Source organism: Dasypus novemcinctus, chromosome 13, assembly GCF_030445035.2.
Source record: "Dasypus novemcinctus isolate mDasNov1 chromosome 13, mDasNov1.1.hap2, whole genome shotgun sequence".
NCBI classification, from domain to species: domain Eukaryota; kingdom Metazoa; phylum Chordata; class Mammalia; order Cingulata; family Dasypodidae; genus Dasypus; species Dasypus novemcinctus.
The window spans coordinates 85,372,144-85,398,463 of record NC_080685.1 but is presented as its reverse complement, the minus strand read 5'-3'; the positions used below and the strand labels follow the sequence as shown (position 1 = coordinate 85,398,463).

At 39.4% G+C, this 26,320-nt stretch overlaps 1 protein-coding gene across 1 annotated transcript in view; it reads left to right on the top strand.

Moving 5' to 3' along the window:
- The window catches only part of KIF14 (kinesin family member 14), an 84,271-nt gene that overhangs the window by 45,221 nt on the left and 12,730 nt on the right, over window positions 1–26,320 (top strand). Inside the window, exons 21-23 of the mRNA XM_058274930.2 lie at window positions 8,589–8,682; window positions 9,152–9,290; window positions 15,566–15,666. Coding sequence (XP_058130913.1) covers window positions 8,589–8,682; window positions 9,152–9,290; window positions 15,566–15,666 — 334 coding nt within the window. The remainder of the gene's footprint in view (window positions 1–8,588; window positions 8,683–9,151; window positions 9,291–15,565; window positions 15,667–26,320) is intronic.

Genomic DNA, 26,320 nt, shown 5'->3' with positions numbered 1-26,320 from the left:
TGTGTATATACCACATTTTATTGATCCACTCATCTGTTGATGGGCATTTGGGTTGATTCCAACTTTTGGCAATAGTGAACAATGCTGCTATGAACATTGGTGTACATATATCGGTTTGCGTCCTTGTTTTCAGTTCTGCTGGGTATATACCCAGCAGTGGTATTGCTGGGTCATATGGCAAATCTATGGCTAGTTTTTTGAGAAACCGCCATACTGTCCTCCAGAATGGTTGGATCCTTCTGCATTCCCACCAGCAGTGGATGAGTGTTCCCCTTTCTTCACATGCTCTCCAGCACTTGTATTCTTCTGTTTTTTTCATAGCTGCCAATCTTATGGGTGTAAGATGGTATCTCATTGTGGTTTTGATTTGCATTTCCCTGATAGCTAGAGATTTGGAACATTTTTTCATGTGCTTTTTTGCCATTTGTATTTCTTCTTTGGAGAAGTGTCTGTTTAAGTCTTTTTCCCATTTTTTAAATGGGTTTATCTTTTTATTTTCAAGATATAGGAGTTCTTTATATATGCAAGTTATAAGTTTCTTATCAGATATATGGTTGCCAAATATTTTCTCCCACTGTGTGGGTTCCCTTTTTACTTTCTTGACAAATTCCTTTGAGGTGCAAAAGGCTTTAATTTTGAGGAAGTCCCATTTATCTATCAGTTCTTTTGCTGCTCGTGCTTTTGGTGAGATATTCATAAATCCATTTCCTATTACAAGGTCCTGTAGATGTTTCCCTACACTGCTTTCTAAGGTTTTTATGGTCTTGGCTCTTATATTTAGGTCTTTGAGCCATCTTGAGTTGATCTTTGTATAAGGTGTGAGATGGTAATCCTCTTTCATTCTTCTACATATGGCTATCCAGTTCTCCAGACACCATTTGTTGAATAGGCCACTCTCTTCCAGTTGAGAGGGTTTGGTGGCTTTATCGAATATTATGTGGCTATATATGTGAGGTTCTATATCAGAGCTTTCAATTCGATTCCATTGGTCTATGTGTCTTTCCTTATGCCAATACCATGCTGTTTTCACCACCGTAGCTTTGTAGTATGTTTTGAAGTCAGGTAGTGTGATTCCTCCAATTTCGTTTTTCTTTTTCAGTATGTCTTTGGCTATTCGGGGTCTCTTTCCTTTCCAAATAAATTTCATAGTTAGTTTTTCTAGTTCCTTAAAGCAGGCTGTGTTGATTTTTATTGGGATTGCATTGAATGTGTATATCAGTTTTGGTAGGATAGACATCTTAATAATGTTCAGTCTTCCTATCCATGAACAAGGAATAGTACGTATTCTTTATATAACCTTTAAACCCATAGCTATATGCCATTTTCTAGTAAGGGACCCTGACATTATATTGGGCTTCAAATTTCAGGGAGTTCTGGACCACAGAGTGGTTCAACAAAGGCAATGGAGGAATACTGGTATGGGATACTATTGACAGGGGATATATGGCTGACAGGGAGCTGTACAGAACATATGTCCAGGGTGCATGGCAATGTTTGGATATACTCATAGTGGCAACAATTAAAAACCACAGCAGGGGGGATACTGGGTTCCTGGCCAGTGGTGCTCTGTCGTGGTCCCTAGGGGAGCAGCGACAGTCTCCCTGGTGCAGCGGCGGGGACCGGGAGGGAGTGAGGGTTCAACAGTGAGCCCATAACGCTAATGACTATGCTTGGGAGCTGATAAGCCTAAAAAAAGAACAAGGCCTAGAGCAGCATTTTGCCTGGGAATTTCCTCCTGTCAGCCTTCATGTTACTCAAATGTGGCCAGTCTCGAAGCCAAACTCAGCATGTAAATGCAATGCCTTCCCCCCAGCGTGGGACATGACACCCGGGGATGAGTCTCCCTGGCACCGAGGGACCACTATCAACTACCAACTGGTGATGCAACTGGAAAATGACCTCATACGGAAGGTTCAACGCGGATCAGCGGAATATCCCTGTCTACATAAAATAACATGACTTTAAAATGCTGTTTGACCTAAAGTAAGGGGGAAATGGAAAGGAGAAATGAGTTTATATGGCTACGAGTTTCTAAAAAAGAGTCTGGAGGCTGTCAGAAGGATTGCCCTTATGCACAACTGAGCAGAGTCAGAGAGACAGATAAAGCAGATACAACCCCCAGATATCGGTTCCTTCGAGGGCTAAAGAGACCCATGGGAGTTATGGTCATGGCCGATGGGGTTAACTACCAGGTCAGGTGGCCCCTCTTTGGAACTGGTGTTTATGTGTGACGAATCTGGACTCAGATGGGATCTCTATTCATAAGACTTTCATGCTAATGTGCTGGAGGTACAGTTAGTGTCGGGGTTTAAGATATATTTAGGGGATTTGAATCTCTGGACTGACAATGTGATAGCCAGGTCCTGAGCCTCAACAGACTCCAGCACCTACAATCTGACTTATTGGGCTCACCACACTCAGCTAAGATGGAGTTGAAGAAGGACAACCACCACACCATGGAGCCTAGAGTGATTACAACTGAAAGTGGGAGGATTGTATCCAGCATCCAGGTGGAATCTGAGCCTCCTCTTGACATAGAGGTGCAATGGACACAACCAATCCAATGTCCACATAGAAAAGGTGGCATTGGATTGAGAAAAGTGGACATGATGGCTGATGGGTATGGGGAAAGGCAGGAAGAGATGAGAGGTGGAGGCGTCTTTGGGACATGGAGCTGCCATGGATGGTGCTTCAGGGGCAATCATCGGACATTGTAAATCCTCACAGGGCCCACTGGATGGAATGGGGGAGAGTGTGGGCCATGGTGTGAACCGTTGACCATGGGGTGCGGGGGTGCCCAGAGATATACTTGCCAAATGCAATGGCTGTGTCATGATGATGGGAGGGAGTGTTGCTGAGGGGGGGGGGAGAGGTGGGGTGGGGGAGGTAGGGTTCAATGGGACCTCATATATATATATTTTTAATGTAATATTATTACAAAGTAAATAAAGTAAAATAAAATAAAAATAAATAAATAAATAACAAGAAAAAAGTAAAAAAAAAAAAAAAAAATCACTTGACCATACATGTGAGGGTCTGTTTCTGAAGCATCAATTTGATTCCATTGGTCTATGTGTCTGTCTTTATGCCAGTACTATGCTTGTTTTTACAACTGTAGCTAGATGATATGATTTAAATTCTGAAAATGAGAGTCCTCCAACTTCACTTTTCCTTTTTAAGATGTTTCTGGCTATTTGGGACCCCTTACACTTCCAAATAAATTTGATAATTGTATTTTCCATTTGTTTAAAAAATGCTGGTAGAATTTTTGTTGGGATTACTTTGAATCTGTATATCAATTGAGTAGAATTGACATCTTAATGATATTTAGTCTCCCAATCCATGAGCATAAAATGTTCTTCCAATTATTTAGGTCTTTTAAAATTTCTTTTAACAATGTATTATAATTTTGTGAATACAAGTGCTTTAAATCCTTGGTTAAATTTATTCCTAAATATCTGATTCTTTTAGTCACTATTGTAAATGGATATTTTTTTCCCAACTTCCTCCTCAGATTGCACATTATTAGTATCTTTTAAAGTCTTTTTCCTCTAACATAAATTTAGACTCTGGCTTTTTTTTTTTTTTTTTTTTTTTTGGTTACTGTATGCATGGAATATCTTTTTCCAGCCTTTCACTTTCAATCTATTGGTATCCTTGGGTTTAAGGTGAGTCTCTTACAGACAGGATATATAGATAGCTCATATTTTCTTATCCATTCCACCAGTCTGTGTCTTTTTTTATGAGGGAGTTTAATCCATTAACATTCAGTGTTACTACTGTAAAGGCAGTTCTTATTTCACCCATTTTGACTTTTGGATTTTATCTGCCATATTTTATTTTCACCACTCTTTTGTTACTTTTACCAATATAATCTTCATTTCTCGACTCTGTTCTAAGCCTCTCTCCTGTCTTTTCTTTTCAGGCTATAGCACTCCCTTTAGTATTTCCTGCAAAGTTGGTCTCTTTGTTATAAACTCTGTTTCTGTTTATATGTGAATATGTGAATATTCTACACTCCTTCATTTTTGAAAGACAGTCTTGCTGGATATAAGATTCTTGGTTGACATTTTTCTCTTGCAGTACCTTAAATATATCATGCCACTGCCTTCTTGCCTTCCTGGTTTCTGATGAGAAATGGGTGCTTATCTTATTGGGTATCCCTTATATGTTATGCTTTGCTTTTCTCATGCTGCTGTCAGAATTCTCTCTGTCTTTGGCATTTGACATTCTGATTAGTATATGTCTCGGAGTTGGTTATATTTGGCTTTATTTAGATGGGGGTACATTGTGCGTCTTGGGCATGGATATCTATATCCTTCAATAGAGTTGGGAAATTTTCTACCATTATTTCTTCAAATATTCATTCTGCCCTTTTTACCTTCCTTTCTCCTTCTGGGACACCCAGGACATGCATGTTTGCATGTCTCTTGCTATCCTTGTTCAATTTTTTCTTTTTTTTTGAAATCTTGTTCAATTTTTTCCATGTTTTTTTCTTCATCTGTTCTTTTGTTTGTTTGCTTTCAGAGCCATGTCTTCAGACTGACCAATCCTTTCTTCTGCCTCCTCAAACCTGCTGTTATATGACTCCAGTGTATTTTTTATTTCATTTTTTGCACCTTTCATTCCCATAAGATCTGCTGTTTTTCTGTGTATGCTTTCAAATTCTTTATGCCCATCCAGTGTCTTTTTTTTTTTAAGATTTATTTTTTTATTATTTCTCCCCCCAGTTGTCTGCTGTGTCCATTCACTGTGTGTTCTTCTGTGACCGCTTCTATCCTTAACAGTAGCACCAGGAATCTGTGTTTCTTTTTGTTGTGTCATCTTGTTGTGTCAGCTCTCCACGTGTGCAGCACCATCCTGGGCAGACTGCGCTTTCCCTCGCACTGGGCGGCTCTCTTTATGGGGTGGACTCCCTGTGCATGGGGCCCCCTACGTGGGGGACACCTCTGCATGGCACAGCACTCCCTGCATGCATCAGCACTGCGCATGGGCCAGCTGCACATGGGTCAAGGAGGCCCGGGGTTTGAACCATGGACCTCCCATGTGGTAGGCGGATGCCCTATCCATTGGGCCAAGTCCACTTCCCCCAGTGTCTTTTTAATATCCTTAATCTCTTTAGCTATCTCATTGAATTTATAAAGGAGATTTGTTTGAACATCTATGATTAGTTGTCTTAATTCCTTTATGTCATTTGGAAGCTTATCTTTTTCCTTTGACTGGGCCATATCTCCCTGTTTCTTAGTGTGTATTGTAATTTTTTATTGGTGTCTTAGCATCTGGCTTACTAGATGTATTAATTCTGGGTGCAGTTTCTCTCTTTAGTTTAGGGCTTTCTTATCCTTTCCCCCTTGCTATTTGTATTGTAGTAGCCGAGGATATAGTTGGTGCTATAAGCTATGGAGGCTCAAGCTGCCCCTGTTTCCCCAGAGAGTGATGAAACTTCTCTCACCTTTTTCATTTGCCAGGGGTAGGGACAGAGCCACAGCTGTGTATAATAATCCAAGTCATGCAGGCCTAGGCTGTAGATGCCTGGAGAGACTGATGAAGCTTCCTGCCCCTTCCTCTCCTGCCTTGGGTGGGGATTGAACTGCAGTCATGGGCTCTATGCCACATAGGTCCAAAATGACTGCAGTTGCCCAGGTAGACTGGTGTAGCACAACCCCCTCTCCCTGCCAGGCATGGGATGGACCCTCTAGACTTCCCATCAATCTAATTCATGAGGGTCAAATGCGCCTGCAGTTGCCTGAGAGGCTGAAGGAGTACTAGCACTTCTGCCCTTTAGGGGATGGGAACGGAACCACCAATGCCCAACAGTTCAGTCCATGTAGGCTGAATGTACCTGCTGTTGCCCAGAGAGGCTGAGGAAGCACCAGCCCACTCCTATTCTATTGGGTGGTGGGGGTAGGTCCATAGGTACTCAACAGTTCAGTCCCTGTAGACTGACAGTACCTGCTGCTGTCTGGTGAGGCTGAAGATATCCCAGCCTCCTCCTATCCTATTGGGGGGTGGGGGTAGATCCACAGATACCCACCAGTCCAGAACTTGTGGCCAAAAGTGCCTGACATTGTCCAGAAAGGCTGAGGAAACACAGCTCCCCTTCTGTCTTACTTGGGGGCAGAAATGGAGCTATAGGTTTCTGACTCTTCAGTCTGTGTGGTTTGAAAGCACCTACAGTTACCCAGAGAGGCTGAGGAAACACAGCTCCCCTCTTATCCTATTGGGGGCAGGGATGGAGCTACAGGTACCTAGTATCCACACTGTGTGGTCTGAAAGCACCCACAGTTTCCTGGAGAGGCTCAAGAAACCCCTCCTATTGTAGGGGTGGAGATGGAATTGAAGGTGCTCAACAAACCAGTTTGTGTGGGTTGAAAGTGCCTGCAGTTGCCCTGAGAGGCTGAGGAAACACAGCTCCTCTCCTATCTTATTGGGGTGCAGGGATGGAGCTCCAAGTGTCTGACTATTCAGTCTGCACCGGCCAAAAGCCCAGAGATGCTGATGCAGTTTCCGGCCAGCTTCCTTCCTGCCAGATGTGAGGGTGGAGCTTAGGCTAGGTCCTGCTATCCAATATGGGTAGAAAAAGCCAGTCCCTACCATCACTGGCTTTCGGTCAGGTCTGCTTCACCTCATGCCAGGAGCGGAGTTAAAATTGCACTACCAGCCTCTTTCCAACTTGGACAGGTTCAAACTTTAGCTGTTCTTAGGAATATACTTTAGCTAGCCAGATTTACTAATCAGTAGCTGAAGGTGGTGCCCAACTGTCTCTCTTCCCTCCTGAGGGAGGCTTGTGCTGCCAGTGGAAGATGGGCACCAGCCTCCACAGCGTGGAGTGTTCTACTCACAAATCTTCTCTGCAGATGGGCAGTCTCCTCCTTCCATTCTTTCAAGGATATTTCTTTCAAGGATGTTCTTCTGGTCTCCTGGATCCCCAAACAGTTGCTTTAGATAGCTCTGGGTTATGACTAACTGTTCTGTAGCACACGCTGACTCTTGGAGCTCCTTAATTCTGTTGCCATCTTGCTGGTTGTTCTCTCCTTCTTTTATACATAACCATGATATTATCATGACACCTAAAAATATTAAAATAATTTCCTACACTCCTCAAGTATCTAGTCCATATTCAAATTTCCTGGATTGTTTCATAAATACTTTTTTAAATTAATACATTTGATTTGTTTGAATCAGGATACAAACATAATCTGCACCTGGTATTTCATAGATATGTGTCTAAAGTTTCTTTTAATCTGTAAATTCTTCTCTTCTCTCTCATTCCCCTTGTAACTTATTTGTTGAAGAAATTTGTCCTGCGGAGTTTCCCAGTTTCTGCTGGTTGTATCTCTGTGGTGTCACTTAAGACATTCCTCTGTCCCTATAGTCCCCTATAAAGTGGCTGTATCTGCAGGCCTATCAGGTTCAGGTTCAGTTTTTTGGAAGACTACTTGGTAGTTGGATTTGTGTGCATTCTATAACTTCTGCTTTTAAGTAACTGAAAATATTAATACTCTTTATATCTGTTACAAGATATAAATAATATATTGTATTAGTACTTTTTTTAAAAAATTTCACTCAGGGACTAGAACAATGTCTTCCAATAAACACTTGATTTTTTTCTCCATATGAATATAAATTTTATGCTTCAAAAAAAGTGTTTTTTAATGAAATACTGATTATAAATTTGAACAATATAGAAAATATTTATGATGAAATCTTAAATTAGGAAACATGGAATTACAGACCAAATTGTTTTCCTTTTCTATTTTTAATTCTGGCAAAACATATTTTTTAAGTTTTCAGGCAAAATAAAAAATGGATTATCCTATATAAGTAAGGAATTTACCTGAAACTTTAAATAACTAAAATTAGGGAAGGAAAATTTTTAAAGAAGTTAGAAAGAAAAGCATTGTTGTTGGTGTTTCCTTGTTTGAAAAAAATCTTTTTTTTTTTTTTTAAAGATTTATTTATTTAGTTTCCCCCCCCTCCCCTGGTTGTCTGTTCTTGGTGTCTATTTGCTGCGTCTTGTTTCTTTGTCTGCTTTTTGTTTCTTTGTCCGCTTCTGTTGTCGTCAGCGGCACAGGAAGTGTGGGCGGCGCCATTCCTCGGCAGGCTGCTCTTTCTTTTCACACTGGGCGGCTCTCCTCACGGGCGCACTCCTTGCGCGTGGGGCTCCCCCACGCGGGGGACACCCCTGCGTGGCACGGCACTCCTTGCGCGCATCAGCACTGTGCATGGCCAGCTCCACACGGGTCAAGGAGGCCCGGGGTTTGAACCGCGGACCTCCCATATGGTAGACGGACGCCCTAACCACTGGGCCAAAGTCCGTTTCCCTGAAAAAAATCTTAATCCTCTCAATATCATTTTCAGTTTTCTTCCATTCCTCCATAGGTGAAAGGCCTCATTTTATATGAAAAATATTTTATTTTACCAATAAAAGGTTGAAGAAAAGTTATTCCTAATCTTTCTGCAATGTAGGGTTAAAACTATTTGCTTAAAATCAGTAATTTTTTTTTTCAGGAATTGATCTGCCTTTTACTGAAATATGTTAGTATTCATATATATATTTTGAATCTTCTCTATGTGCTTTATATTAGTTCAGCCAAACTGGAGTTCCATGAAACTCTCAATGATGATTCAGGAAGCCAATGCCATCAGTAACAAATTAAGAACATATTATGTTTTTAGCAGGTAAGTAATTATCTTAACTGTAAAGTACTTCTTTGTTTTAAACTCTAAAGTCAAGTCTATCTGAGAAAGAGCTGTTGTCAGAATCTGCAGTGAAATGTCAGCTTCTCCCTTCAGAGCTCACTCTTGAGTAAAAAAGCTTTCAATAGTTACAATACTAGTGCTTTTTATAAACAAAATAATTTTAGATGTTTTAGGAATTTAGTAATTTTCTTCTAAATTGACAATGTATTTATTTATATTCTACTTTTTTAAAGAACATAAATTATTAGATTATTTTTAAGTTTTTATGTAATAAGGTATTTTTAAATAGTATGTACGAAACATGATTATTACTATAATAAATATACTCATCTATGGAAAGATTTACTGAGTGAGCTAATTTTTATGGAAGTTATTCTAATCTGAAAACCTTTAGCATAAATGAGTAGGTTTTAAGATAAGCTTTTGTGTGTGTGTTGTTTTCTTTCAGACATGACATATCAGATAAAGAAAGTAGTTCTGAAACTTCTGTTCAGGTTCAGGTCCGTAACCTGCAACTAGGGATCTCAACTTTCTGGAGTCTGGAAAAGTTTGAATCTAAGCTTGCAGCAATGAAAGAACTTTATGAGGTTTGGAATTTTAATAAAACCTTTATGACCTTTTTAAAATAAAAAAATAGAAAAGTAACGTAGTCTCCATAAAGAAAATTTGGCACATAAAAGGTAATACATTACCTAAACCAACAAATTTTAATAATTATGTATATTTGCTTTGATTTTGATATACATGGAGTTTTATTAATATACTTATAACTGTAATAGAGAAAGTTGGTGCTGAATCAGTTCAGTTATAATTATGTAGTTTTAAAAATTTACATTTAAGCTTATGGGAAGAAGAAGCCCAATAGACATAAAAGCAGTTTGCATCGTTTGAAATGAACTTCCTATGACTAATAATGTGTATTTGTACATTTTAATATATTTTACCTATTTACATATACGTGTCCCTATGGCTGATCTTTTGTTTGCTTTTTTTTTTAAATGAGGTACTGGGATTTAACCCGGGACCTTGTACATGGAAGCAGGTGCTCAACCCCTAAGCTACACCCTCTTCCCTATTTGCTGTTTGTTTTGTTTTTAATCAATTTATTTATATATATTAATAAAGCATACAGTTCCTCCAAGGTGTACAATCAATGGAATTTGTTATAATCACATAGTTGTGCATTCATCACCTCAGTCATTATTAAAGCATTTTCATTATGTCAATATTAATAATAATAAACAAAAAACCAAAGAAACAAACAAGAAAATTCCCCACTTCTCAATCTCTCTCTCTGCTGCCCCCACTATACATAGCTGCTGTTTCTGGCTATTCCATCCAACGTATATAATCAATGGCTTTTACTATAATCACAATGTTGTATATTCATCATCTTAAAAATTCTAGAACAGTTTCATAACTCCAAGAAAGACTCCAAATCCCTTTGCATTCCTTCCTCAGACCTGCATAACAACTTATCTTTCATCTTCATGGATTGATTTATGTTTATGTTTTATATAAATGGAATCATGCAATATGTGGTACACTGTATCTGGTCTCCTTCACTTTTAGTATAGGTGGTGGTTTTTTTGGTCTGATATTAACATTGTGTAGTATTAACTTCCATTTGTTCAGCTTCAAGGGAAACTGGTCTTATATATACAATTTTATTTCTCATAAAATATTTAGTTCATAATATGGCAATCATATGGTATTTTTCCTTTTGTGTCTGGCTTGTTTCACTCAACATAATGTCCTCCAGGTTCATCCATGTTGTCATTTAGCTTTGTTGTGGATTTTTCAGAATTTTCTAGATACAGGATCATGTCATCAATAAATAGTGGAAGTTTTACTTCTTCCTTTCCTATTCAGGTGCCTTTTATTTCTTTGTCTAGCCTAATTGCTCTAGCTAGAACTTCTAGCACAATATTGAATAATAGTGGTGACATTGGGCATCCCTGTCTTGTTCCTGATTCCAGCAGGAAAGCTTTCAATCTTTCACCATTGAGGGTTTTTCATATTTGCACTTTATCATATTGAGAAAGCCTCCTTTTATTCCTATCTTTTAGAGTATTTTTAATGAAAAAAAAGGTGTTGTATATTGGCAAATGCCTTTTCTGCATCAATAGAGAGTATCATGTGATTTTTCTTCTTCAATTTATCAATGTGGTGTATTACGCTAATTGACTTTCTTGTGTTGAACCACACTTGCATATCTGGGATTAAACCCACTTGATCATGGTGTATAATTCTTTTAATGTGCTTTTGGATTCTGTTTGCAAGTATTTTGTTGAGGGTTTTTGCATCTATATTCATTAGAGATATTGGTCTGTAGTTTTCTTTTTTTGTGGTGTCTTTATCTGGTTTTGGTATTATGGTGATGTTGGCTTCATAGAATGAATTTGGTAGCATTCTTTCCTGTTCAATTTTTTGGAAGCACTTGAGCAAGATTGTTATTAATTCATCTTTGAATGATTGGTAGACTTCACCTGTGAAGCTACCTGGCTCCAGGCACTTCATCTTTGGGAGGTTTTTGATGACAATTTCAATCTCTCCACTTGTGATTGTTTTGTTGAGGTCTTCTTTTTCTTCTAAAGTCAGCTTAGGTGGTTCGTGCATTTCCAGGAATTCATCCATCTCATCTATGTTTTCTAGTTTTTTGGCCTACAGTTGTTCATAGTATCCTTTTATGATCTCTCATATTTCTATAGGGTCAATGGTAACATCTCCCCTCTCATTTCTGATTTTATTTATTTGTGCCTCTCTTTTTTTCTTTGTCAGGCTATAAATTTCCCTCTCAATACTGCCTTTGCGGTATCCCATAGGTTTTGATATGTTGTGTTCTCATTTTCATTTGTCTCAAGATATTTGCTGAATTCCCTTGCAATTTCTTCTTTGCCCCACTGGTTATTTAATAGTGTGTTGCTTTATCTCCATATATTTATGAATTTTCCCTTTTTCTGTCCATTATTGATTTCCGGTTTCACTCTGTTATGATCAGAGAAATCATTTCAGTCTTTTCAAATGTATTGAGACTGGTCTTGGGACCCAACATATAGTCTGTCTTGGAGAAGGATCCATGAGCACTTGAAAAGAATATATATCCTGCCATTTGGGGTGCAATGCTCTATAGATATCTGTTAGGTCTAGTTCATTTATCATATTATTCAAATTCCCTGTTTCTTTATTTAGCCTCTGTCCAGGTATTCTATCCAATACTGAGAGTGGTTTATTGAAGTCTTCAACTATTATTGTAGAGACATCTGTGTCTCTCTTCAGCTTTGCCAGTGTGTGCCTCATGTATCTTTAAGCACTGAGGTTAGGTGCATAAATATTTAGAATAGTTATTTCTTGTTGACAATTGCCTCTTTTATTAATATATAATGATCTTCTTTTCATCCCTTATAACAGTTTTGCATTTAAAATCTATTTTGTCCCATATTAGTATTGCTATTTCAGCTCTTTTTTGGTTACTGTTTGCATGGAATATCTTTTTCACTTTTAGCCTGGTTGTGTCCTTACATCTGAAGTGACTCTCTTTTAGACAACATGTGGATGGGTCATATTTTTTATTCCATTGTATCAGTCTGTGTTTTCTGATTGGGGAATTCAAGCCATTAACATTCAAAGTTACAACTGTAAAGGCATTATTTACTTTATGTATTTTGACTTTTGACTCTCAGTTGTCGTATCATACTATAGTCTATTTTTTTTCACCCTTTCTAATACTCTTCACATCTACACTCTTCAAGTTTCTCACCCTTGTTTTTTCCTTTCAGGCTGCAGTAGTCCCTTTAGTATCTTTTGTAATTCTGGTCTTTTGGTAACATATTCTATCATTTTTTCTTTGGCTATGAAGACTTTAAACTCACCCTTATATTTGAAGGACAGCTTTTCTGGATACAGAATTCTTGGCTGGCAGTTTTTCTCTTTCAATACCTTAATTACATCATACCATTTTGTTCTCGCTTCCATGGTTTCTGATGAGAGGTCAGCACTTAATCTTATCAAGTTTCCCTTGTATGTGATGCTTTGCTTTTCTCTTGCTGCTTTCAAAATCTTCTTTTCATCTCTGATATTTATCATTCTAAATAGTAGGTGTCTTGGGGTAAATCTGTTCCTATTCTGTTTGGGGTGTGTTTCCGTCTTAAACATTGATTTTTTTTTTTTTTTTTTTTAAAGATTTATTTATTTCTTTAATTTCCCCCCCTCCCTTGGTTGTCTGTTCTTGGTGTCTATTTGCTGCGTCTTGTTTCTTTGTCCGCTTCTGTTGTCATCAGCGGCATGGGGAGTGTGGGCGGCGCCATTCCTGGACAGGCTGCTCTTTCTTTTCACGCTGGGTGGCTTTCCTCACGGGCGCACTCCTTGCGGGGACACCCTTGCGTGGCACGGCACTCCTTGCGCGCATCAGCACTGCGCATGGCCAGCTCCACACGGGTCAAGGAGGCCCGGGGTTTGAACCATGGACCTCCCATATGGTAGACGGACGCCCTAACCACTGGGCCAAAGTCCGTTTCCCAAACATTGATATTTATGTCTTTCATAAAGGTAGGGAAGTTTTCAGTCATTATTTCCTCATACATTCTTTCTGCCCCCTTTCCATTCTCTTCTTCTTCTGGGATGCTGGTAATGTGTATGTTTTTGCATTTTGTGCTGTCATTCAGTTCCCTGAGACCTTGTTCCATTTTTTTATTCCTTTCTCTTTCTGTTCTACTGTCTTTTCCAGTTCAAATGTTCTGTCTTCAAAATCACTAATTCTGTCTTCAAGCATTTCAGATCTACTCCTCTGTGCCTGTAATGTATTGTTCATCTCATCCATCATGTCTTTCATTCCCATAAGTTCAGTTATTAATACTTTTCTTTGCAGACTTTCAAATTGTCCCTTATGCTCACCCAGTGCCTTCTTAATATCCTTTATTTCTTTAGTCATATTTCCTTCCAATTCTTTAAAATGATTTATGAGAGTTATGTGATTATCACTGATTAATTGTCTCAAATCCCAAATGTCTTCAGGATATTGGTTTGTTCCTTTGGCTGGGCCATCTCTTCCTGCTCTTCCTGTCTCCTAGTATGGCTCATAAATTTTTACTGATGTCTAGGCATCTGATATGTTGGTGAATTTGCTCTGATGGACAGTTTCTCTGTCTTGCCTGTTATTTTTTCACAGCTCTTTGATATTTGTTTCAACTTATCCTAAGTCTTTAAAATTGCCCAGCTTAAGTTACCAAAAACTGTGCCCAGGACTCCCTAATGGGGTGTAGACTTTCTCCCAGGGTTGGGTAAAGAGAGCTCTAAAAGCAATTTCTGTCCATGTAAATTCCATACTGGCCAGCAGATGATGCTTGTTGGCACACATTTTCACAGAGGTTTGTCTCTCCCGGTATTCCCTTGTTTTAGTCTGGCCAGAGCCAAGATTTCAAGTGGCCTCTTCTGACCAAATTTACTGAAGAAAGCCCCCTGAGACTCCCCCTCCCTTTTCCCTTGTAACAGCTGGCAGGGAAGAAGAGGTCTGGTCTCTCAGTCAGCCTCAGTGCACAGTGCATTTTACCACCGCTACATATATCTGGTGGAGAAGGGAAGTCCTTCCTGGTAGGCGGAGGTTTAGTAACTCATGGGTTGTAGTTTCAGCTTCTTTGTCTCTCTGTCTCTCTGTCCCTCAGCCTCCTGGAAGTTGTACAACACTGTCCTGGTCAGCTGACCTCAAAGCAGTTCCCTCTGGCAGTTTTAGACATTTTCTCCATTGTTTTTGTGAGAGCTCTGAGCCTTATACGCTAACTGATGCCATGTTCCCATGAATCCTGTTTGCTGTTTTTACTAATCATAACTAAAAATATTTCTACACATATTACTTTCTTGTGTTCTGTTTTCCAAAACTGTACCCCAGAATAGAAACTTTTAATAACACTTTGATGTTCATGGACAAATTGCTTGCCAGAAATATTGCCCAGTTGCCAGTGATATCAATTTGCTTTAATTTGCATTTCAATTCCTAGTGAACATGAAAATTTTTTACCAGAGTGCTGTCCAATCCTTGTCATTTTCCTTTAATTTTTTTGTCTTGTTTTCTTTTGTTTTTTAACATTTGCATCTTTGAGTCATGTAGAATTTATGGTGGTGTTTTATGACAGGTGTGAATATAAAGTTAATTTTTCTCATTAATATCAGGTTATCCCTAAGGATTTTATCACTTTCTTTTACTCTGTCTCCTAAATCCCAAATTTATTTCTGATTTAATGATTTTTAAAAATTGATAGATCTCAATATTATAATGCCTAGCATCATGTGGGTGATTTTTAAATTTAATCAGATAACCATTGATTTTGCTAATTTTATATATATATTTTTTAAAGATTTATTTTATTTATTTCTCTCCCCTCCCCTCCCCCCCCCAGCCCCAGTTGTCTGTCCTCTGTGTCCATTTGCGTGTTGTTTTTGTCTGCTTTCTGCTGTTGTCAGCGGCACGGGAATCTATGTCTCTTTTTCTGTTGCGTCATCTTGCTGTGTCAGCTGTCGTGTGTGTGCCGCACCACTCCTGGCAGGCTGTACTTTTTTCACGCTGGGTGGCTTTCCTTACGGGGTGCACTCCTTGTGCTTGGGGCTCCCCTATGCAGTGGACACCCCTGCATGGCACAGCACTCCTTACGCGCATCAGCACTGCGCATGGGCCAGCTCCACATGGGTCAAGGAGTCCCGGGGTTTGAACTGCGGACCTCCCATGTGGTAGACGGACGTCCTATCCACTGGGCCAAGTCCGCTTCCCTAATTTTATATTTTAAATGTAACAAAGTATTTAAACTTTTTTCTTTGTTGCCAAACATTTTTAAACTCATAATTAATGGAAATTTTATTTTGTTTTTCTTAGAGCAGTGGTAGTAACAGGGGTGAAGATGTCTTTTGTGATCCCGAAGATGAATGGGAACCTGATATTACAAATACGTCAGTTTCTTCACTTTCTAAAAGGAGGTAAAGATGTTTTTGTGATTGGTTTTCTTTTTCTGAGTATACATATATATCATTTCCTTATTTTAAAAGAACTATCTATGATCATGATGGATATGTCTCTGAAAGGAACCCAGAGATGTAAAAATAATAGTATGTTATTGATCAAATTACAGTGGGACATTAAATTGTTTATCAGTCAGTTGGAAGAAGAATAAAAGTCTTCAGTATTTCATCTTATAAGTCTTAAGAGCAACTTATAATAGCATAAATCTAATTTCCTATAAAAATGAACAGTATTTATTACTTTTAAATTACCCTTTCTCAAGAACTTGGCATATTCAATATTTTATTGTAAGCTATAGGATTTTAAATGCAGTAAACGTTAGATGAACACCACAAAAGAATAAATCATGGTGATAGAGAACTTCTGAATATGACAAATGTTGTTTATTAACTAAAAACATAAAAGACTTCTACAATGAATAGATGGTTTTCAAGGAAAAACTAGTTATGCTTAGACCTCAGATGCTTAGATTATAGAGAGGCAAGTGGTATAATGAAAAGACCTTTGTCTTTGGAACCAATTTAGCCCCTTAGTGTGGTTTTTGAACAAAAAGTTCTTTGATGACTACTGTCTGCCATGTCCTGAGGCTACAACGATGAATAAATAGTGGGGGAAAAAAATCCTTGTCCTGAAGGGTTAGGAATTGAGGAAACTAGAGGCAGGAACAGTTGATAAAGACCTGAAAAAAATGAGACTGGAAGGCCTGGAGAGGAATCTGGTTTCATATATCTTTAAGACACAAAATCTTTAGGACTTACTGCCTGGTTGTGGGGTAAGGGAGAGGAAGGGCTCAGAGGTGACTCCTGGTTTTAAATTGGGGGACTGACTAGAGGAAAGTGGTGTTCGCTAAGGCAGTGGGGGGTAAGATGAGTTTATTTCTGAACAGAATGAATTTTAGGTGCCCAGGGGACATCCAGGTGCATAGGCAGGTCTATAACTGATGGGGGATTTGGAAATTTTCAGATTGTAAGGGCCAGTGATATTAACCTATCAACAGAAGTCTCATCATTATCAAGAAAGCTTACTGAATGTTTCCCAAGCATTGTCTTGTTTGGTACTCCCACAAACTTATTAAGTAGGTTCTATCATTATTCCCATTTTAATGATGAAGAAACTGAGGATTTAAAGAGGTTAAGTAACTTGTCTAAAGTTATAGAGCTGATAAGATTTGATACTCAAATCCAGGGTTGGGTAACTCCAAAACTCCTGGTTTTCTTAACTGTTATGCCATATTCATCATCTGTTGGATATGAAAAAGTACATCTTTTTGTTTAAATATTCAGTTGTGGGGTTTTTTTTTTTTTTTTTAATAATGTCATCACCATCAGCTGCAGTTCAGAATCCATTTCACCTTTTTAGGTCTCTTTTATTGGTTGTGACTGTCCTTATTTTGAGCTCATTTATAAAATTTTCTCAGAGATGAAACTACTTCATAGTAGCCTTTACCCCTGTTACTTCTGCTTTCTTTGCTGCATGCTAACTGCTGAGCTACAGTAAGAAGTAACTGGGGAGTGGAGGTACCTCAGGTGACTTAGTGCCTGCTTACCATATGTGAGGTCCCAGGTTCAATCCCCAGTACCTTCTAACAACTAAAATGAACAAAGAAACAAACAAAGGAAAATATAAATTCGGGGGAGCTGGTGTAGCTCAGTGGTTGTGTGCCAGCTTCCCACATATGAGGTCCTGAAATTTTACCTAGCACCTCAAAAAAAAAAAGGAACCAAGGCCTAACAAGCATTATCCAGAAAAATATAGAGCATGTCCTTTAAACATATTCTGAGCTCCTGAGTGTAGGGAACATATCTGTATCCCCTGAATGTAGTATTGTGAAAAAGATCAGAAACCTCATATTAGAATCTTCTGCTGTATGCTCAATTTGGCCATGGATGTGACATTTTATCTCTAGGCTTCAGTTTTCTCATCTGTAAAATGACAACAGTAATATGTACCTATTCTGCAGGGTTTATCACGATAATTAAGTGAGATTGTATATAGAAAGCAGCTGCTGCTCCTGCTACTTCTACTACTACTACTGTTTTCTAGATAGAACATGGAACCAATAATGATGATGTTGCAGAGTTGTTATGAGGATTAGAAATAATGTATATAAAGCTCCTAGTACAATGGATGGATGTCCAGTAAATGGCAGCTCCTATTATTACTGGGTGCTAAATAAGTATTGAATGAAGATTATATCTTAGAATACTGGGAGGATATGATTTTTGGTCCAATAACAATAAACGGATGGTAAGATAAGATCTTCATGTGATTTATCTTGGGAACTTCAAAATAGAGTTTTGGGATATGGTACTAAAATGAGCTAAAGATGGTCATTGGATGGAATTGAGTAGAGAGGACTTGGCATATATAGGCCATTCTAGAGTAACTAAGCTCCAAAAATTTAAACCAGACCTACAAACTCATCAGAGAGTGATTTATAGATTCTTTAAGATTTTAGAATTATTGATTTCTTATTATTTTTATTATAAACAGATATAAACTTTGCATACTTAGGATAGTGGATCACAATCTGAGTGTTAATCATTAACAGGCATTAAAATTCTACCCCACTGAATATTGGTGACTTACATCTTATTTTCCTCTGACTTTTAAGTTAATAATTAGGGAACCAACAGAAGTTTACAATGTTACTGAAAAATCAAAACTTCTTTTGAATATTTTTTAAGATTTTGAAACTGGCTGTTTTCATTTGGCAGAAATGTTTGGGAACTTCTATAATTTAAAAGTATCATATTTGAAAAAAGAATAGTGAATTGCTGAGACCTTGTGTATGAAGTATCAGCCTTGTAAGAATGTTTATGACAGAATTGCAAACTTGAGAATGTTGGCATGTAATGGAAAACTGACAGACTCTTAATTATAGAACTGCTACTAGGCAATGATATGCCACAGTTCTGCAATAAAATAGACTAGGTTGGCTGCTATAAATTTTCATCTGTACTGTTGACAGTTAAAAGTAAATTTTCCCCTGAGGTTAAGTAAAAACTCTTTGAAAGGAATGTGACAAGCATTTTATTTATTTGGGCTTAAGCATTGTTTAACTAAGATAGTGCTGAAAGAAAAACAGTTTTCCTAATTTACAATTACCCTAACAATATACTCTTTCCTTTTACTCCTAAGTAAAAAACTATAAGCTTTGAGAATTGATATTTTCTCTCCCTTTTATCAGTTAAATTTCTGTGGGTTTTTTGTAGGTGTCTATGGGGAAAATTGATGTTTGAAACATTGAGGCTGTTACTGATAGACTCCTTTTATTTGATAATTTTTTCAGCAAATGGTATTTTTCTTTTAAGTGGCCAATGGCAGTGGAGAGGTCTGTTAGGAAAAAGACTTTAAAAGATCCACTAGTTTTGGATCTAGGTCGCTGCTTGAGTAGTTACAGTGATATGATGGAGTAACTGTTGGGTCTTAGGAAACTGATAGATCGTTTTTTTTTTTTTAATTTATTGAAGTATATCACTCATATATAAGCATACGCAAACAATAAGTATATAGTAATAGTTGTGAACTTACAAAACAAACATATACACCATCATACAGGGCTCTCATAACTCACCCTACCACTAATACCTTGCATTGTTTTTAAACCTTTTTAATTAATTATTAAATAGCATTGTCAAAATAGTACTACTAACCAAAGTATTTTTCCCCAACCCACCCTATTATTATTATTATCTTTATATCATTTCTATATGAACATATATAAACAATAAGTGTATAGTAAAAGGTGTGAACTTTCAAAGCAAACGTGCATAATATCATACAGGGGTCCAATACATCAATCCTCCACCAACACCTTGCATTTTTATGAGACGTTTGTTAGAAATTATGAAATTGTGTTGTCAAACTCTTACTACTAATTATAGTCCTTATCTTACATTTGGTGTGTTTTTCCCCAAACCCACCCTATTATTATTATTATTTAAGATTTATTTTATTTATTTATTTCTGCACGCTCCCCCCCCCACCCCTCCCCACCGCTTGCTTGCTGTCTGCTCTCTGCATCCATTCACTGCACAATTGTCTGTGCTCGTCTCACTTTGGTGCATCATCTTGCTCGCCAGCTCACTGCAGGCTTGGGCCCTCAGTTCTCGATAGGCATGGGGGCCATCACCTCTCCATGGGTGCCCAGGCTGTCAACTCTCTGTGGGCATGCAGGCTGTCAGCTCTCCATGGGTGTAGGCCAGCTTGCCTTCACAAGGAGGCCCTGGGACACAAACCCAGGGCCTCTCATATGGTAGACAGGAGCCCAATTGGTTGAACCACATCCGCTTCCCCCAATTATTATTTTTTTAAATATTTTTTTTTTGTGACAGAAGTTGTAAACTTATAAAACAATCATGTACATGTGCAGAATTCCCAAACAACACCCCTCTATCAACACACCACACTGGTGGAACATTTGTGACAGATAAGATAATATCTGATTGTTACCACGTCTATCATGTACATTTGGCTTACATTTTCCACACTGCCCCATTATCAACGCAGTACATTTTGGCAGAGATGCAAGAATTTTATATTATTACTGCTGACCACAGTCCACAGGTCACTCCAGTTGTATTTTTCCCATGCTTCTCCACATTCCCACCACCCTGCAGTAGTGATGTACATTTGCTCTCGCTCACAAAGGACATTCTTGCATCTGTACCGGCAACCACAGTTCTCATCCACCTCTTGGTTTACTGTGCTATTTAGTTCCTAGATTATTCTCTAGCATTCTGTCAGTTGGCATTTACATACCTACACTACCATTTTCAGCCACATCCCCATTTATAAACTAGCTGTTAATCACTATTTGTTACCATCTACTCTGTACATTTCCATACTTTTCCAATAAAGCTAATTAAAACTTCTACATACCTTAAACATCTGTAGTCCATCTCAGTCCTCCTCTTACCCTTTTAAGAATCCACCACCTACCACCAGGTCTTGAAGCTATTTTCCTACAATTTCTTCTAGAAACTTTATGGTTCTTGCTTTTATTTTTAGGTTTTTGATCCATTTGAGTTAATTTTTAGATAAGGTGTGAGATAGGGGTCCTCTTTCCTTCTTTTGGGTATGGATATCTAGTTCTTTCAGCACCATTTGTTGAATGGACTGTTCTGCCCAAGCTGTGTGCGTTTGACAGGCTAGTTAAAAATCACTTGACCATACATATAAAGGGCCTGTTTCTGAACAATCAGTTTGGTTCCATTGGTTTATGTGTCTGTCTTTATGCCAGTACAATGCTGTTTTACCACTATAGCTAGGTAATATGATTTAAAGTCTGGAGATGAGGGATTGCTTTTCCTTTTTATGATGTTTCTGGCTATTCAAGATGCCTTACCCTTCCAAATAAATTTGATAATTGTGTTTTCAATTTTTAAAAAATGCTAGTGGAATTTTTATTGGGATTGTGTTGAATCTGTATATCAATTTGAGCAGAATTGACATCTTAATGATATTTAGTCTTCCAATCTGTGAGCATGGAATGTTCCTCCAGTTATTGAGGCCTTTTTAAATTTCTTTTTACATTGAGTTGCAGTTTTCTGAATACAAGTGCTTTACATCATTGGTTAAGTTTATTCCTGACTGAGTTTTATCTGTCATATTTTATTTTCACCATTCTTTTGACACTTTTAGTTACTTTTATTGATAAATCTTCATTTCTAAACTCTCTTCCAGGCCTCTCTCTTCTCTCTTTTCTTTTCAGGCTCTAGTACACCTTTTAGTATTTCCTGAAAATCTGGTCTCTTGCTTAGAAATTCAGTTTCTGTTTATTTGTGAATATTCTAATCTTGCCCTCATTTTTTAAAGACAGTCTTGCTGGATGTAAGTCTTGGCCAGAAGCTTTTTTCTTATAGTATCTTAAATATGTCATACCACTGTCGTCTTGCCTCCATGGTTTCTGGTGAGAAATCAGCACTTAATCTTATTGAGTATCCCTTATATGTTATGCATTGCTTTTCTCTTGCTGTTCTAAGAATTCTCTTTGTCTTTTGCATTTGACATTCTGATTAGTACGTATCTCAGAGTTGGTCTATTCAGATTTTTTCATATGGGAGTACGTTGTGCTTCTTGGACATGGATCTCTGTGTCCTTCAATAGGGTTTTCTACCATTAGTTCTTCAAATATTCCTTCTGCCCCTTTTCCTTTCTCTTCTTCTAGGACACCTATGACATGTATGTTTGCAAGCCTTTTGCTATCATTTAGTTCCCTGAGACCTTTTCAATTTTTTCCATTCTTCATCTGTTCTTTTGTATGTTCACTCTCAGAGGCCATTTCTTCAAGCTTACCAATCCTTTTTTCTGCCTCTTCAAATCTGCTATTATATAATTCTAGTGTTTTTTTAAAAATTTCATTTATTGCATCTTTTTATTTTTCTGTGTATGTTTTCAAATTCTTCTTTGTGTTCATCCAGTGTCTTCTTAATATCCTTAGTCTCTTTAGCCATCTCATTAAATTTATTAAGGAGATTTGTTTGAACATCTATGACTAGTTGTCTCAACTCCTTTATGTCCTCTGGAGACTTATCTTGTTCCCTTAACTGGGCCGTATATTCCTGTTTCTTGGATTTTTTGTTGGTGTTTTGGCATCTTGCTTACTAGAGTATTTATTCTGGGTAAAGTTTAGGGCTTCCTGCCCTTTCTCCTTTGCTGGTTGTGCAGTAGGAGCCAAGGATGTAGTTGGTGCTGTAAGCTGTGGACGCTCAAGCTGCCCTCATTGCTGCAGGGACAATGAAGCTTCTCCCAACTTTCTCCTTTACCAGGGATAGGGACAGAGTCACAGCTGTGAGGAATAATCCAAGTCATGCATGCCTAGACTGTAGTTGCCCAGAGAGACTGATGAAGCTTCACACTCCTTTCTCCCATGCCTGGGGCGAGGATGGAGCTGCAGGTGTGGGCAGCAATCTATGCAGTGTGGGTCCAAGATGACCTCAGTTGCCCCGGTAGACTTCCAATTATTCAGTCTGTGCCAGGCAAAGGTATCTGCAATTACCTGGATAGGCTGGTGAAGGGCCCACCAGCCTTCTGTCTGCCAGATGTTGAACTGAAACCTAACCTAGGGCTGCAGGCCAATCTGGGTAAAAGAAAACAGTTCCTGCTGTCACTGTGATTTTCGGTCAGCTGGGCTTCCCCTCAGGCTGGGGGCAGAATCAAAATTGGGGCCCTAGGCCTCTTTCTGACTTACACATTTCAAACTTTAGCTTTCTGATTTGGATAGTTTCAAACTTTAGCTGTTCCTTAGCCAGGTGAGTCTACTAATCAGTAGCCAAAATCAGTGGCCAACTGTCTCCTCCTCCCCTGTTTTTGGTAAATGGAGCTTCAAATTTAAGCCACAGAATACCTCCTGGGGTAGCTTGCGCTGTCAAAGTAAGATAATCACTGGCCTCTGCGGGTTGGCCAGTAATTTCCCAGAGAGGCTGGGCACAGGTCCCCGTAGCTCCCTCCCTGCCAGAGGTGGGGCTGGGGCCTAGGCTAGAGCTGCAGTCTGACCTGGATGGAGAGAAGCCAGTCCACTAGCACTGTGATTTTCAGTCCACCCTGCTTTCCCTCGTGCCAGGCGCAGAGTTAAGATAGCAGTTACCAGCCTCTTTCTGACTTGGATTAGCTCAAACTTTAGCTGTTCTTAGGATTATACTTTAGCCCGCTGAATTTACTCATCAGTAGCTAAAGTTAGTGCCCAACAGTCTCTTCCCTGTTTTGGGGAAGTGGAGGTTTCAATTCCAGCCGTGGAACAGTTTCCGAGGTGGCGTGTGCCTCCAGTGGAGGATGGGCATCAGCTTCCATGGCAGGTAGCGCTCTAATTACAAATCTTCTCTGCAGGTGGGCAGTCTCCTCCTTCCATTCTTTCAAGGGCATTGCAGGATGCTCTTCTGGTCTCCTGGAGCCCCCAAACAGGTGCTTCAGCTAGCTCCAAATAACTCTGGATGTTTATTAACTCTCCCATAGCAGGAGCTGCCTCTGGGAGCTCCTTACTCCGCCACCATCTTGCTGGTTCTAAATCAATTTTAATTTGGAAGTAGCCCCTTTCTTCAAGTAGCAGAAAGGGTAGGCTCCCTTTTCGAGAAGAAATTAAAAAGAACAAATAGTATCTAATCAGCCTATGAGACTCAAGGGAGAGATCTGAATGCTTTTATAGACTGAGGGAAAGGAGGCAGCAAAAAGAAAGATTGAAGTTAGAATTATTTTCTCCATATTGTGCTACTGCTATATGTCACTGGTATTACGCCATTCACACTGTGTAGCAAATATTTACTTAAATGTTTATTTACCTATCACTTCCCTGTTTAAAGTGGAAAAGTTTTGGTAATGGACAGTAATGATGGTAGCACAACATTGCTGACATAACTAACAGCACTGAATTATATATTTGAATGTGATTAAAAGGGGAAATTTTAGGTTGTGTATATGTTAGTTAGAATAACAATTTTTTTAAATCCATGGAATTGCGCTACACAAATAGCGTCCCCTAAGTTAAACCATGGAACAGTTAAGAGTACAATTAGGGAAGTGGACTTGGCCCAATGGATAGGGCTTCTGCCTACCCATTGGAGGTCTGCGGTTCAAACCCCAGGCCTCCTTGACCTGTGTGGAGCTGGCCCATGCACAGTGCTGATGCGTGCAAGGAGTGCCCTGCCACGCAAGGGTGTCCTCCGACCCTCCGCGTAGGGGAGCCCCACGCACAAGGAGCGCGCCCCGTAAGGAGAGCCGCCCAGCGCGAAAGAAAGTGCAGCCTACCCATAAATGGCACAGCACACATGGAGAGCTGATACAGCAAGATGATGCAACAAAAAGAAACACAGATTCCCAGTGCCGCTGATAAGGATAGAAGTGGTCACAGAAGAACACACAGTCAATGGACACAGAGCAGACAACGTGGGGGGCGGGGGGAAGGAGAGAGAAAAAAAAACCTCAAAAAAAATAAAATAAAGATAATTACCAAGAATTAAAAAAAAAAAAAGAGTACAATTATAAAAGTGTGATTCCCTCAGTTGTAGGAAATGATCCACACCACTGCATAGTATTAATAGGATGGTGATATGTGGGAATCCTGCATTTTATGTATGATTGTTCTGTAAACACACAACTTCTCTAGTTTAAAAAAATAAAATCCTTCTCAGAATAATTTGCTCACGATAAAATCCAGGCTGCCTTAAATAGCTCCTAAAGTCAAACTGGGGAATTGGGTATGTCTCAAGTGATAAGGCCTCCACTTACCATATGGGAGAACCTGAGTTGGATCCCTGGGGCCTCCTGGTGAAAAAGAAGAAGAGAAAGCATGCCTGCGCCATGAGCCAGTGCCTGCGTGGCAAGCCAAATGCCCACATGGTGAGCCAAATGCCCATGCAGTGAGCTGAGTGCCCACATGCTGAGCCAGTGCCCAAACGGTGAGCCGAATACCCACGTGAGTGCCCGCGTGGCAAGCAGAATGCCCACATGGTGAGCCAGTGCCCACATGGCAAGCCAGTGCCAACGCAAGGGAGTCATGCAGCAAGGTGATGATGCAACTAAAGAGAGCGAAGGGGAGAGTCAAAGTGAAGCGCAGCAGAGACCAGGAACTGAGATGGCACAATTGACTGGGAACCTCTTTCCACATCAGAGGTCCCCAGAATCAAATCCCGGTGAATCCTAGAGAAGAAAGACTAGAAGAGAAGACAAAAAGAGAAACAGATACAGAAGATCATACAGTGAATAGATACAGCAAAAACAGCAGTGTGGGGGAAGGAGAGGGGAAGAGAAAGAAAACAAAAAAGGAAGATCAATCTGAAGCTGGCCTCTGCACACCTCCCAGCCTCATTCCTTGCTATTCTATCACATCCTAGACTACAGTCCTGAATTTCTTTGGTTCTTTGCGTGCAATTCTTTATCACTCGGTCTTCCCACATCCTCGTCCTTGTGTCTGAAACACTTATTCCCTTTCATCCCTAGTTGGCCTCCCCATTTGGCTAACCCCTACATGTCTTTCAGGGTCACTGCTCCAGGAGACCCCCACGACTCCTTGGGCCACGTTAAGTTCTCCTTTGTCCTCTGTAGCACTCTATGCTCTCATAACATTCACTACTTTATTGTAATTATTTGCCCAATTTCTTTGTTTTTCTCTGGATTGTAAGCCCAGTGGGCCCAGAGACCATGTTTGCTGTGTTCCCCACAGAATCTGGAGCCTGTAAATTGCTCAGTAAATACTTACTCTATTTAACTAACTAATTATGTACTTAGAACAGTGCCTGTACATAGTAAAATTCTTCCTCAGTGAACCAAATGAATTTAACTAGCTCTTTTTTTTAAAAAAAAGATGAGTCATTGTTTTTTTTAAGATTTATTTATTTATTTAATTCCCCCCCCCTCCCCCAGTTGTCTGTTCTCTGTGTCTATTTGCTGCATCTTGTTTCTTTGTCCACTTCTGTTGTCGTCAGCGGCACGGGAAGTGTGGGCGGTGCCATTCCTCAGCAGGCTGCTCCCTCCTTCGCGCTGGGCGGCTCTCCTCACGGGTGTACTCCTTGCGCATGGGGCTCCCCTACGTGGGGGACACCCCTGGGTGGCAGGGCACTCCTTGCACGCATCAGCACTGCGCATGGGCCAGCTCCACACGGGTCAAGGAGGCCC